This window comes from Triticum aestivum, chromosome 3B (genome assembly GCF_018294505.1).
Source record: "Triticum aestivum cultivar Chinese Spring chromosome 3B, IWGSC CS RefSeq v2.1, whole genome shotgun sequence".
Lineage (NCBI taxonomy): Eukaryota > Viridiplantae > Streptophyta > Magnoliopsida > Poales > Poaceae > Triticum > Triticum aestivum.
The window spans coordinates 580,584,379-580,598,292 of NC_057801.1; the positions used below are offsets into that span (position 1 = coordinate 580,584,379).

General features: G+C 47.1%; 1 protein-coding gene across 1 annotated transcript; it reads right to left on the bottom strand.

Annotated features, from left to right (window-relative positions):
- Positions 1–217: 217 nt before the first annotated feature.
- Positions 218–1,931, bottom strand: LOC123065789 (uncharacterized). Its single transcript, XM_044489005.1, has 2 exons — positions 1,304–1,931; positions 218–1,165 (listed from the first exon to the last, which is right to left on the bottom strand). Exons 1-2 carry the CDS (start codon positions 1,525–1,527, stop codon positions 472–474), a joined length of 918 nt encoding a protein of 305 aa, XP_044344940.1. The 5' UTR covers positions 1,528–1,931; the 3' UTR covers positions 218–471.
- Between the last annotated feature and the right edge of the window lie 11,983 nt (positions 1,932–13,914).

A 13,914-nucleotide genomic window follows, 5' to 3' on the forward strand; every position in this document is an offset into this window, starting at 1 on the left:
ATATTTTTCATTATCCGTGGCAATGTACGGGAACTCAACTAGATTTTGTTAAATTTGAGATCATAGTTACCATTCTCAACGGTTCTAATGACCTTATCCATGTTACATGTTACATAATCTTAAGTTTCATTTGTTTTCCTGCATTGTGGCTCGTAGCAACCCACGGGCATTTAGCATGTAAATTATTTACGTTGCAAGTGAAGTGGACTTAAATTAGTACCCGATTGTGTCCACATTATATTTTTTTTCTACATGTAAAATTTAACATGCATTATGTTTACATAACTCTAGTAAAATATTTCAAAAGCCTATGGCAACGCACGGGCATTCTACTAGTTAATAATAATGTGAAAACCTAGTATGAACACAATGGCAGTTCCTTCAAATTTGAAACAAAAACAAAAATTATTGCTTGCACCTATTGATGAACTAGTTTTGCATTGGCTTTGTAATCCAAGCAGATCTCTTGTCTCAGTCATACATGGCGCTCAATAGAGGAGTTTGTACTGATTCGGTGTGCGGGGTGGCGGTGATCCGAATCGCGGCAGGGGGCAAGCTCGGCTTCTCCACCGTTATTTTTTGAGGAATCTTGTCCACGGGCAAGCTCGGCTTCTCCACCATTATTTTTCGTGGAATCTTCTCAACCGCAATAGTGGCATGGGGTAAGCTTAGCCTCTCCACCATTATAATGGTGAGGCGGCACCGAACAATGAGGTGGTCATCCATGGCCGACGTGCTTGGCTCCAGCCTGCATCTATAAAAGTATCTAGAGTTGGCATGGTTGAACGTGTGAGTCATCTTTTCAGACTCCAAATTGACCACCCCCTCGAGCTCAAAACTGAACTCCGCTGTTGTCGGCGCCGTGCCCTTACTCGCGCGGACGAGGCTAATTACCCCAGTGGGGCTGAATTGGAAGTACCATCTGCACCCTCCCACGGCGAAGTGCGTGGAGTAGGTGCACTCCCCGCCCCGGAGCGTGGCCTTGAGCTTGTAGAAGCTGCCGATGGTGAGCATGTTGGATCCGGCCATGGCGACCTGCGGCTCCAAGGACGCGGGCTCGTTAGGTTTGGAGAAGACGCGCCACCAAGTTGCCTGCTGCTTCGTCAGAGTGCACCTGAGGGTGAAGGTGTCGTCGCGGACACAGGACGATGCCTCCAGCTCCCTCCTGTACAGGACCATAATCAAGACCCTATCGGATTCCAGCATCCCATTGGTCTCCTCGTGGAAGACGGTGTTCTCGCCGGTCACGTCCAGGACTTCCATGGAGATGTCGATACCTTGGAGCACCAAGTCTGGTTTGTACCTGAACCGGGAGTGGAGGTCGACCCAGACATGGATGCGATCTGCTAGACCCTCGTTAAATTGCTTCGGTTCCACTGTGATTATCCACAAGATGCCACCGAAGGAGAATGTGCGGACAGTCTCCCGGTGAAGCAGAGGCACCCGCACCAAGTTGGAGTAGTCGGAGATCCTCACGTGGAGCGGCATTTCGTCCCTCGGCGACGGATGGCTGGCGGTGGCACCCATTGACCGAGAGACGACGAGAGATCCAACAAGCTCTCCGACGAGTAGGTTGGTACGTTATGTATGTCTAGGTGCCTGTGTATATGTAGCATGTACTCTGGAGTCCTCCTCTAAAAAGAAGTCCGAGTCCCTCTTCTTGCCCTGCTAATTAGGAGTACGTACCTTCCACGATACACAACCAACCGGATGAAAACCGGCCTCGCTTGGAAGTTGGTTTCCGATCGTGGCTAGTCCAAGATCACGTCCTTGTGCACCCCTCATCATTTTATTTAGCCACGCAAAGAAGATGGGATCGACTATAGTAGCAATTCTTTGACCTGGGTCAGTTGTGAGTTCTAATCCTGGTGTGGCAAACCGTACCGACAGCGTTTAGATATGTTTATTATTCCTCATATCTTCTAAAGCACTAATTTGATGCGGTTTTGTTTTATAAGGATTCTTGATTGGCTGCACTACCAATTTCTAACATTGATTCTAATACAGGTCTCAGGACAAGTCCATGTAGTAGTTTTGAGCACGGCGGTCTCCTGTGTCGCTCCGGCGGGCGGCCCAGAGGCAAACCCTAGCCGCCCCCGCTGCCAGCAACCCATCCACCACTTCCTTCCTCCCCTCGCCGCCGCCAACAGCGGTCGCCGGGCAAAGCCCACGCGGCTCGGCGGCAGCTGGACCATTTTTTCTCCTCATGTACGAGATGGCTGGCGCGAGCCAGTGGCTTCGGCGGGAGCTCGAGCGACTGCTCGTGCTCGTGGCGGCGCGGCTGGCCGACGAGGCAGTGCACAGAGGCGCGGGCGCGCGCGCAGTGCAGGCGCGGCGCGGATCTGTTGGGTTAGGCGCGATGGTGGAGCTCCTCTACTGAGCGGCACGGGCGGCGATGCAGGGTTGGCTGCGGCCTGGGGCACGCGGTGGCCGCGCGGGTCGCGGGCGCACCACACCAGGGCGAGCCCCTGTTGGATCTAAAGAGGGTTGCCGCCGGGCGGGCTCTTGCTCGGTATTGTGGCAGAGGAGATGGTTCAGGCGGGAGCCAGCTTTTCGGTGGCGCGTGGGCTGTAGACGGCTCTGCGCACCGGTGGTCGTCGGCTAGTTGGGCTCCAAGGGGCGGTGCGAAGCAGATCGGGCCCCGGTGTCCTGTTCTGCGAGGAGGTCGTGACAACCATCAGGCGCATGGGGCCGGCGGCTCTATCCGGCGCGGACCAGCGAAAACGATGGAGATATGGGCCCTGGCGTCCAGTTCTGAAGGTGGTTGCCGCGGACGTTGGGCCTGTGGTGCTGGCGGCCGCCGGCCGTGTCTCCGCGGTGGTGGTCTGGCTTGGGTTTGGTGGTCGGAGGTGCAGCGCCGGTGAAGACTTTGCTGCCAGTTTTTGGGCTATGGCAGGCGACGGCGACGCCTGCGGGCGTCACTTCTTGGAGGCGTCGCTGAGGTGTTCCTGCTCGCTCCACTACGCAAGGATGCTCGGGGGAACCCTTGATCCCCTAGGACCGGACGATGATGGCGACATGTGTCGCACCTCTTGGGGCATCGGTCCCGTAGCTCCTTACCGGCCAGAGGGACTAGTGATAGGTGGGGAGGTTGTTCGTGTTGCTCGGCCGTGTCCGTCCGGTGATGAGGGCGATTTGGCTTATGTGGCAACTATGTCGGAGGCGTGGCATTAGTCGTGGTAGTCGGCTCTTCTCTGGCGCGTCCGTGAGACTACCTCGGCTGCTTATTGTTGTGAAGTCGAAGCTGCGGTGCGAGGCACCGGTGGTGCACGATGACGGGCGACAAGTGATCCGTTCGGTGATCTTCCGTAAAGCCAACATTGTTTTGCTCTCTGTAGTTCTCCGCCGGAATCGGAGTTGTGTTGTCTTGTTGTGGGTGGATGGCGTTCCGCCGTGTAAGTGTAGTGTTGTTCAGCAGCCAGTAGGGCTGCTGTTTCTTCTTTTCTCTTTGATCTACGGATCTCCCCATGTAGGGATGTAAGTGGCAAATAAATGGCATCCGCAATCCCGTTTAGTTAGTTTTTGCTAGCTTGATAGTTCATTTTCCTCGAACAAACGAAAAACCTTTTTGAACTATCATATCATACGTGGACTTTAAACGGGATTAAATGGGACCCGATTGACATCCCTACCCCCATGTTGTTCTTCCGATGCTTTCTGCTAAATCTAATTGAATCCAGCAATTTGTTGGATCTTTCAAGAAAAATACAGGTCTCAAGAATTATTTTGCCCTTTCGCAAAAATAAGGAGAGTGTGTGGAATTATTTTGCTGGTTCGAAAGTAATTGATACTCTTACAACTATTGTTGCATCACAAGTGTCCCCTCGATGAACTTGAGGCCGATTTGCAAAATATTCTTGTCCTAAAATCAAGAACTTTTATCATATTTTTTGTATTTCTGATCTTAGGGCACGTGCAAGGAAACATTTTTCTTTTTGTTGCCTCTCTTTTGAAAGTGTTCCTGGCAATTTAATTTCAGTACTTTGAGGAGGCTTCAGTTAAACCAAGGAACGGGCGATTCTACTACTAAGTTGCAAATTACACTTTAATTTTTGGAGACAATGTTGGTATACACGTTCTTTTGTGTTTTGGGTGTTGGGGAACGTTGCAGAAAATTAAAAAAATTCCTACGGTTTCACCAAGATCCATCTATGAGTTCATCTAAGCAACGAGTGATAGGAGTGCATCTACATACCCTTGTAGATCGCGAGCGGAAGCGTTCAAGAGAACGAGGATGATGGAGTCGTACTCGTCGTGATCCAAATCACCGATGACTAAGTGCTGAACGGACAGCGCCTCCGCGTTCAACACACGTACAGAGCGGATGACGTCTTCTCCTTCTTGATCCAGCAAGGGGGAAGGAGAGGTTGAGGAAGAAGGCTCCAGTAGCAGCACGACGGCGTGGTGGTGGTGGAGATGCAGCACTCCGGCAGGGCTTCGCCAAGCAACCGCGGGAGGAGGAAGAGGAGTAGCAGGGAGAGGGAGGCGCCAAGACTCAGGGGGTGCGGATGCCCTCCCTCCCCCCTCCTTTATATAGGCCCCAAGGGGGGGCGGCCCTGGAGATGGGAATCTCCCAAGGAGCGGCGGCCAGGGGGGTGGAGTGCCCCCCAAAGCAAGTGCTGCGCCCCCCCCCCCCCACCCTAGGGTTTCCAACCCTAGGCGCAGGGGGGGCCCAAGGGGGGGCGCACCAACCCACTAGGGGCTGGTTCCCCTCCCACTTCAGCCCACGGGGCCCTCCGGGATAGGTGGCCCACCCTGTGGACCCCCGGGACCCTTCCGGTGGTCCCGGTACAATACCGGGTGACCCCGAAACTTTCCCGATGGCCGAAACAGCACTTCCTATATATAAATCTTCACCTCCGGACTATTCCGGAACTCCTCGTGACGTCCGGGATCTCATCCAGGACTCCGAACAACATTCGGTAATCACATACAAGTCTTCCTAATAACCCTAGCGTCACCGAACCTTAAGTGTGTAGACCCTACGGGTTCGGGAATCATGCAGACATGACCGAGACTGCTCTCCGGCCAATAACCAACAGCGGGATCTGGATACCCATGTTGGCTCCCACATGTTCCACAATGATTTCATCGGATGAACCACGATGTCGAGGATTCGATCAACCCCGTATACAATTCCCTTTGTCAATCGGTACGTTACTTGCCCGAGACTCGATCGTCGGCATCCCAATACCTCATTCAGTCTCGTTACCGGAAAGTCACTTTACTCATACCGTAATGCATGATCCCGTGATCAAACACTTGGTCACTTTGAGCTCATTATGATGATGCATTACCGAGTGGGCCCAGAGATACCTCTCCATCATACGGAGTGACAAATCCCAGTCTCGATCCGTGTCAACCCAACAGACACTTTCAGAGATACCTGTAGTGCACCTTTATAGTCACCCAGTTACGTTGTGACGTTTGGTACACCCAAAGCACTCCTACGGTATTCGGGAGTTACACGATCTCATGGTCTAAGGAAAAGATACTTGACATTGGAAAAGCTCTAGCAAACGAACTACACGATCTTGTGCTATGCTTAGGATTGGGTCTTGTCGATCACATCATTCTCCTAATGATGTGATCCTGTTATCAACGACATCTGATGTCCATAGTCAGGAAACCATGGCTATTTGTTGATCAACAAGCTAGTCAACTAGAGGCTTACTAGGGACATATTATGGTCTATGTATTCACACGTGTATTACGATTTCCGGATAATACAGTTATAGCATGAATAAAGACAATTATCATGAACAAGGAAATATAATAATAATCCTTTTATTATTGCCTCTAGGGCATATTTCCAACAGTCTCTCACTTGCACTAGAGTTAATAATCTAGTTACATTGTGATGAATCGAACACCCATAGAGTTCTGGTGTTGATCATGTTTTGCTCGCGAAAGAGGTTTAGTCAACGGATCTGCGACATTCAGATCCGTATGTACTTTGCAAATATCTATGTCTCCATCTTGAACATTTTCACGGATGGAGTTGAAACGACGCTTGATGTGCCTGGTCTTCTTGTGAAACCTGGGCTCCTTGGCAAGGGCAATAGCTCCAGTGTTGTCACAGAAGAGTTTGATCGGCCCCGACGCATTGGGTATGACTCCTAGGTCGGTGATGAACTCCTTCACCCAAATTGCTTCATGCGCTGCCTCCGAGGCTGCCATGTACTCCGCTTCACATGTAGATCCCGCCACGACGCTCTGCTTGCAGCTGCACCAGCTTACTGCTCCACCATTCAACATATACACGTATCCGGTTTGTGACTTAGAGTCATCCAGATCTGTGTCGAAGCTAGCATCGACGTAACCCTTTACGACGAGCTCTTCGTCACCTCCATAAACGAGAAACATGTCCTTTGTCCTTTTCAGGTACTTCAGGATATTCTTGACCGCTGTCCAGTGTTCCTTGCCGGGATTACTTTGGTACCTTCCTACCAAACTTACGGCAAGGTTTACATCAGGTCTGGTACACAGCATGGCATACATAATAGATCCTATGGCTGAAGCATAGGGGATGACACTCATCTCTTCTTTATCTTTTGCCGTGGTCGGGCATTGAGCCGAGCTCAATCTCACACCTTGCAATACAGGCAAGAACCCTTTCTTGGACTGATCCATTTTGAACTTCTTCAAAATCTTATCAAGGTATGTGCTTTGTGAAAGACCTATGAGGCGTCTCGATCTATCCCTATAGATCTTGATGCCTAATATGTAAGCAGCTTCTCCAAGGTCCTTCATTGAAAAACACTTATTCAAGTAGGCCTTAATGCTGTCCAAAAGTTCTATATCATTTCCCATCAAGAGTATGTCATCTACATATAATATGAGAAATGCTACAGAGCTCCCACTCACTTTCTTGTAAACGCAGGCTTCTCCATAAGTCTGCATAAACCCAAACGCTTTGATCATCTCATCAAAGCGAATGTTCCAACTCCGAGATGCTTGCACCAGCCCATAAATGGATCGCTGGAGCTTGCATACTTTGTTAGCATTCTTAGGATCGACAAAACCTTCCGGCTGCATCATATACAGTTCTTCCTTAAGATGTCCGTTAAGGAATGCCGTTTTGACGTCCATCTGCCATATCTCATAATCATAGTATGCGGCAATTGCTAACATGATTCGGACGGACTTCAGCTTCGCTACGGGAGAGAATGTCTCATCGTAGTCAACCCCTTGAACTTGTCGATAACCCTTAGCGACAAGTCGAGCTTTATAGATGGTAACATTACCATCCGCGTCCGTCTTCTTCTTAAAGATCCATTTGTTTTCTATCGCTCGCCGATCATCGGGCAAGTCTGTCAAAGTCCATACTTTGTTTTCATACATGGATTCTATCTCGGATCGCATGGCTTCAAGCCATTTGTTGGAATCTGGGCCCGCCATCGCTTCTTCATAGTTCGAAGGTTCACCGTTGTCTAACAACATGATTTCCAAGACAGGGTTGCCGTACCACTCTGGTGCGGAACGTGTCCTTGTGGACCTACGAAGTTCAGTAGCAACTTGATCCGAAGTACCTTGATCATCATCATTATTTTCCTCTCCAGTTGGTGTAGGCATCACAGGAACATTTTCCTGAGCTGCACTACTTTCCTGTTCAAGAGGTAGTACTTCATCGAGTTCTACTTTCCTCCCACTTACTTCTTTCGAGAGAAACTCTTTTTCCAGAAAGGATCCGTTCTTGGCAACAAAGATCTTGCCCTCGGATCTTAAGTAGAAGGTATACCCAATGGTTTCCTTAGGGTATCCTATGAAGACGCATTTTTCCGACTTGGGTTCGAGCTTTTCAGGTTGAAGTTTCTTGACATAAGCATCGCATCCCCAAACTTTTAGAAACGACAGCTTAGGTTTCTTCCCAAACCATAATTCATACGGTGTCGTCTCAACGGATTTAGACGGTGCCCTATTTAAAGTGAATGTAGCTGTCTCTAGAGCGTATCCCCAAAATGATAGCGGTAAATCGGTAAGAGACATCATAGACCGCACCATATCCAATAGAGTGCGATTACGACGTTCGGACACACCGTTACGCTGAGGTGTTCCAGGCGGCGTGAGTTGTGAAACGATTCCACATTTCCTTAAGTGCGTACCAAATTCGTGACTTAAATATTCTCCTCCACGATCTGATCGTAGGAACTTTATCTTTCGGTCACGTTGATTCTCTACCTCATTCTGAAATTCCTTGAACTTTTCAAAGGTCTCAGACTTGTGTTTCATTAAGTAGACATACCCATATCTACTCAAGTCATCAGTGAGAGTGAGAACATAACGATATCCTCCGCGAGGCTCAACGCTCATTGGACCGCACACATCGGTATGTATGATTTCCAATAGGTTGGTTGCTCGCTCCATTGTTCCGGAGAACGGAGTCTTGGTCATTTTGCCCATGAGGCATGGTTCGCATGTGTCAAATGATTCATAATTGAGAGACTCTAAAAGTCCATCAGCATGGAGCTTCTTCGTGCGCTTGACACCAATGTGACCAAGGCGGCAGTGCCACAAGTATGTGGGACTATCGTTATCAACTTTACATCTTTTGGTATTCACACTATGAATATGTGTAACATTACGTTCGAGATTCATCAAGAATAAACCATTGACCATCGGGGCATGACCATAAAACATATCTCTCATATAAATAGAACAACCATTATTCTCGGATTTAAATGAGTAGCCATCTCGTATCAAACGAGATCCAGATACAATGTTCATGCTCAAACTTGGCACTAAATAACAATTATTAAGGTTTAAAACTAATCCCGTAGGTAAATGTAGAGGTAGCGTGCCGACGGCGATCACATCGACCTTGGAACCATTCCCGACGCGCATCGTCACCTCGTCCTTCGCCAGTCTCCGCTTATTCCGCAGCTCCTGCTGTGAGTTACAAATATGAGCAACGGCACCGGTATCAAATACCCAGGAGTTACTACGAGTACTGGTAAGGTACACATCAATTACATGTATATCAAATATACCTTTAGTGTTGCCGGCCTTCTTGTCCGCTAAGTATTTGGGGCAGTTCCGCTTCCAGTGGCCCTTCCCTTTGCAATAAAAGCACTCAGGCTTGGGTCCATTCTTTGACTTCTTCCCGGCAACTGGCTTACCGGGCGCGGCAACATCCTTGCCGTCCTTCTTGAAGTTCTTCTTACCCTTGCCCTTCTTGAACTTGGTGGTTTTATTGACCATCAACACTTGATGTTCTTTCTTGATTTCTACCTCTGCCGACTTCAGCATTGAAAATACTTCAGGAATAGTTTTCACCATCCCCTGCATATTGTAGTTCATCACAAAGCTCTTGTAGCTTGGTGGGAGCGACTGAAGGATTCTGTCAATGACCGCCTCGTCCGGGAGGTTAATGTCCAGCTGGGACAGGCGGTTGTGCAACCCAGACATTTTGAGTATGTGCTCACTGACAGAACTATTTTCCTCCATCTTACAACTGTAGAACTTGTCGGAGACTTCATATCTCTCGACCCGGGCATGAGCTTGGAAAACCATTTTCAGCTCCTCGAACATCTCATATGCTCCGTGTTGCTCAAAACGCTTTTGGAGCCCCGGTTCTAAGCTGTAAAGCATGCCGCACTGAACGAGGGAGTAATCATCAGCACGTGACTGCCAAGCGTTCATAACGTCTTGGTTCTCTGGGATGGGTGCTTCACCTAGCGGTCCATCTAGGACATATGCTTTCTTGGCAGCTATGAGGATGATCCTCAGGTTCCGGACCCAGTCCGTATAGTTGCTGCCATCATCTTTCAGCTTGGTTTTCTCTAGGAACGCGTTGAAGTTCATGTTGACATGAGCGTTGGCCATTTGATCTACAAGACATATTTGCAAAGGTTTTAGACTAAGTTCATGATAATTAAGTTCATCTAATCAAATTATTTAATGAACTCCCACTCAGATTAGACATCCCTCTAGTCATCTAAGTGTTACACGATCCGAGTCGACTAGGCCGTGTCCGATCATCACGTGAGACGGACTAGTCATCATCGGTGAACATCTCCATGTTGATCGTATCTTCCATACGACTCATGTTCGACCTTTCGGTCTCTGTGTTCCGAGGCCATGTCTGTACATGCTAGGCTCGTCAAGTTAACCCTAAGTGTTTTTGCATGTGTAAAACTGTCTTACACCCGTTGTATGTGAATGTAAGAATCTATCACACCCGATCATCACATGGTGCTTCGAAACGATGAACTTTAGCAACGGCGCACAGTTAGGGGAGAACACTTTTCTTGAAATTGTTATAAGGGATCATCTTATTAATTACCGTCGTTCTAAGTAAACAAGATGCATAAACATAATAAACATCACATGCAATTATATAGTAGTGACATGATATGGCCAATATCATATAGCTCCTTTGATCTCCATCTTCGGGGCTCCATGATCATCTTCGTCACCGGCATGACACCATGATCTCCATCATCATGATCTCCATCATCGTGTCTTCATGAAGTTGCTCGCCAACTATTACTTCTACTACTATGGCTAACGGTTTAGCAATAAAGTAAAGTAATTACATGGCGTTAATCATTGACACGCAGGTCATACAATAATTAAGACAACTCCTATGGCTCCTGCCGGTTGTCATACTCATCGACATGCAAGTCGTGATTCCTATTACAAGAACATGATCTCATACATCACAATATATCATTCATCATTCATCACAACTTTTGGCCATATCACATCACAAGACACTTGCTGCAAAAACAAGTTAGACGTCCTCTAATTGTTGTTGCAAGTTTTACGTGGCTTCTATAGGTGATCTAGCAAGAACGTTTTCTTACCTACGTTAAAGCCACAACGTGATTTGTCAACTTCTATTTACCCTTCATAAGGACCCTTTTCATCGAATCTGCTCCAACTAAAGTGGGAGAGACAGACACCGGCTAGCCACCTTATGCAACTAGTGCATGTCAGTCGGTGGAACCTGTCTCACGTAAGCGTACGTATAAGGTCGGTCCGGGCCGCTTCATCCCACAATACCACTGAAGCAAGATAAGACTAGTAGCGGCAAGAAAGTTGACAACATCTACGCCCACAACAAAATTGTGTTCTACTCGTGCAAAAGAGAACTACGCATAGACCTAGCTCATGATGCCACTGTTGGGGAACGTTGCAAAAAATTAAAAAATTTCCTACGGTTTCACCAAGATCCATCTATGAGTTCATCTAAGCAACGAGTGATATGAGTGCATCTACATACCCTTGTAGATCGCGAGCGGAAGCGTTCAAGAGAACGAGGATGATGGAGTCGTACTCGCCGTGATCCAAATCACCGATGACTAAGTGCTGAACGGACAGCACCTCCACGTTCAACACACGTACGGAGCAGATGACGTCTCCTCCTTCTTGATCCAGCAAGGGGGAAGGAGAGGTTGAGGAAGAAGGCTCCAGCAGAAGCACGACGGTTGGTGGTGGTGGAGATGCAGCACTCCGGCAGGGCTTCGCCAAGCAACCGCGGGAGGAGGAAGAGGTGTAGCAGGGGGAGGGAGGCGCCAAGACTCAGGGGGTGCGGCTGCCCTCCCTCCCCTCCTCCTTTATATAGGCCCCAAGGGGGGCACCGGCCCTGGAGATGGGAATCTCCCAAGGGGCGGCGGCCAGGGGGGTGGAGTGCCCCCCCAAGGCAAGTGGTGCCCCCCCCCACCCTAGGGTTTCCAACCCTAGGCACAGGGGGGGCCAAGGGGGGGCGCACCAGCCCACTAGGGGCTGGTTCCCCTCCCACTTCAGCCCACGGGGCCCTCCGGGATAGGTGGCCCCACCCGGTGGACCCCCGGGACCCTTCCGGTGGTCCCGGTACAATACCGGGTGACCCCGAAACTTTCCCGATGGCCGAAACAGCACTTCCTATATATAAATCTTCACCTCCAGACTATCCTGGAACTCCTCGTGACGTCCGGGATCTCATTCGGGACTCCGAACAACATTCGATAATCACATACAAGTCTTCCTAATAACCCTAGCGTCACCAAACCTTAAGTGTGTAGACCCTACGGGTTCGGGAATCATGCAGACATGACCGAGACTGCTCTCCGGGCAATAACCAACAGCGGGATCTGGATACCCATGTTGGCTCCCACATGTTCCACGATGATTTCATCGAATGAACCACGATGTCGAGGATTCGATCAACCCCGTATACAATTCCCTTTGTCAATCGGTACGTTACTTGCCCGAGACTCGATCGTCGGCATCCCAATACCTCGTTCAGTCTCGTTACCGGCAAGTCACTTTACTCGTACCGTAATGCATGATCCCGTGATCAAACATTTGGTCACTTTGAGCTCATTATGATGATGCATTACCGAGTGGGCCCAGAGATACCTCTCCGTCATATGGAGTGACAAATCCCAGTCTCGATCCGTGTCAACCCAACAGACACTTTCGGAGATACCTGTAGTGAACCTTTATAGTCACCCAGTTACGTTGTGACGTTTGGTACACCCAAAGCACTCCTACGGTATCCGGGAGTTACACGATCTCATGGTCTAAGGAAAAGATACTTGACATTGGAAAAGCTCTAGCAAACGAACTACACGATCTTGTGCTATGCTTAGGATTGGGTCTTGTCGATCACATCATTCTCCTAATGATGTGATCCTGTTATCAACGACATCTAATGTCCATAGTCAGGAAACCATAGCTATATGTTGATCAACAAGCTAGTCAACTAGAGGCTTACTAGGGACATATTATGGTCTATGTATTCACACGTGTATTACGATTTCCGGATAATACAGTTATAGCATGAATAAAGACAATTATCATGAATAAGGAAATATAATAATAATCCTTTTATTATTGCCTCTAGGGCATATTTCCAACATTGGGATCATGCATGAATTTTTCATAATATCTTTTTTGTGTGAAACCAGAAGATCATCAGCCAGGCTGTCGCTGCATGTTTGCATGTTTGTTTCAACTTTTTCATATGCATGTATGCATTTTTTTACGTGGAAATTGAAGGAAAAAGATTGAGCTTTGGTAACCCTATTCAATTTTTAATTACTCTACCCCTTTGTTATGGTGGTAGAAGCTTTGACTCATACATTCGATGCCAACCTTAGAAGGAGTTTACTTGTTCAAAATATAGTTCACTTGTTACTCCTATATTCACTCATATTCAAAATTAATTCCCTTTTGTTCAAATGGAGTTCCCTTGTTCAATATATAGTTCACTCATTTTTAAGCTTAGTTTACTTGTTTACATATAGTTCACTCAAATTCAAATTTAGTTCACTCAATTTTCAAAATATTTCAATCAATTTCACTCACAATCAAATTTAGTTCACTCCATTTTTAAAATTAGATCACTCTTTTTTCTTAAATAGTAAATTCAAAGATACTTACTTGAATACAAATTTAGTTCACTTGTTAAATATAGTTCACTCCAATTCATTCAATTTCAAATATGGTTCAATAAATTTCAAATTTTAGTTCACACTATATTTCAAATTTAGTTCATTGAAAATATAGTTCACTCAACTTTTTCAATTTAGTTCACTTGTTCAAAAATAGTTCACTGAATTTTAGTTCACTTGTTCAAATATAGTTCACTCAAATTCAAATGTAATTCACTCAATTTCAATCAATTTCAAATTCTAGTTCACTCTATTTTAAATTTTATTCACTCAATTGCAATTTAGTTCACGTTATTCAAAATTGTTTCGCTTACTTCAAATATTTTTTCACTCAATTTCAAATTAAGTTTACAGCATTTTACGAAATTAGTGTAGTCCAATTTCAAATTTAGCCCACTCTATTTTTTTCAAATTTTGTCCATTCAAAATATAGTTCACTCAAATTCCATCTTAATTGACTTATTCCAATTTAGTTCACTTCTTCCAATATATTTTAAATATTAAATATAGTTCAAATTTAATTCACTCTATT

Bases quoted from the DNA above. Each gene is read 5' to 3' on its own strand.
- LOC123065789 (XM_044489005.1), bottom strand. From the start codon at position 1,527: ATGGGTGCCACCGCCAGCCATCCGTCGCCGAGGGACGAAATGCCGCTC. The intron at 1,166-1,303 runs GTACAAACCAGA...GGTCCTGTACAG, and splicing joins GACCTCCACTCCCGGTTCAG to GAGGGAGCTGGAGGCATCGT.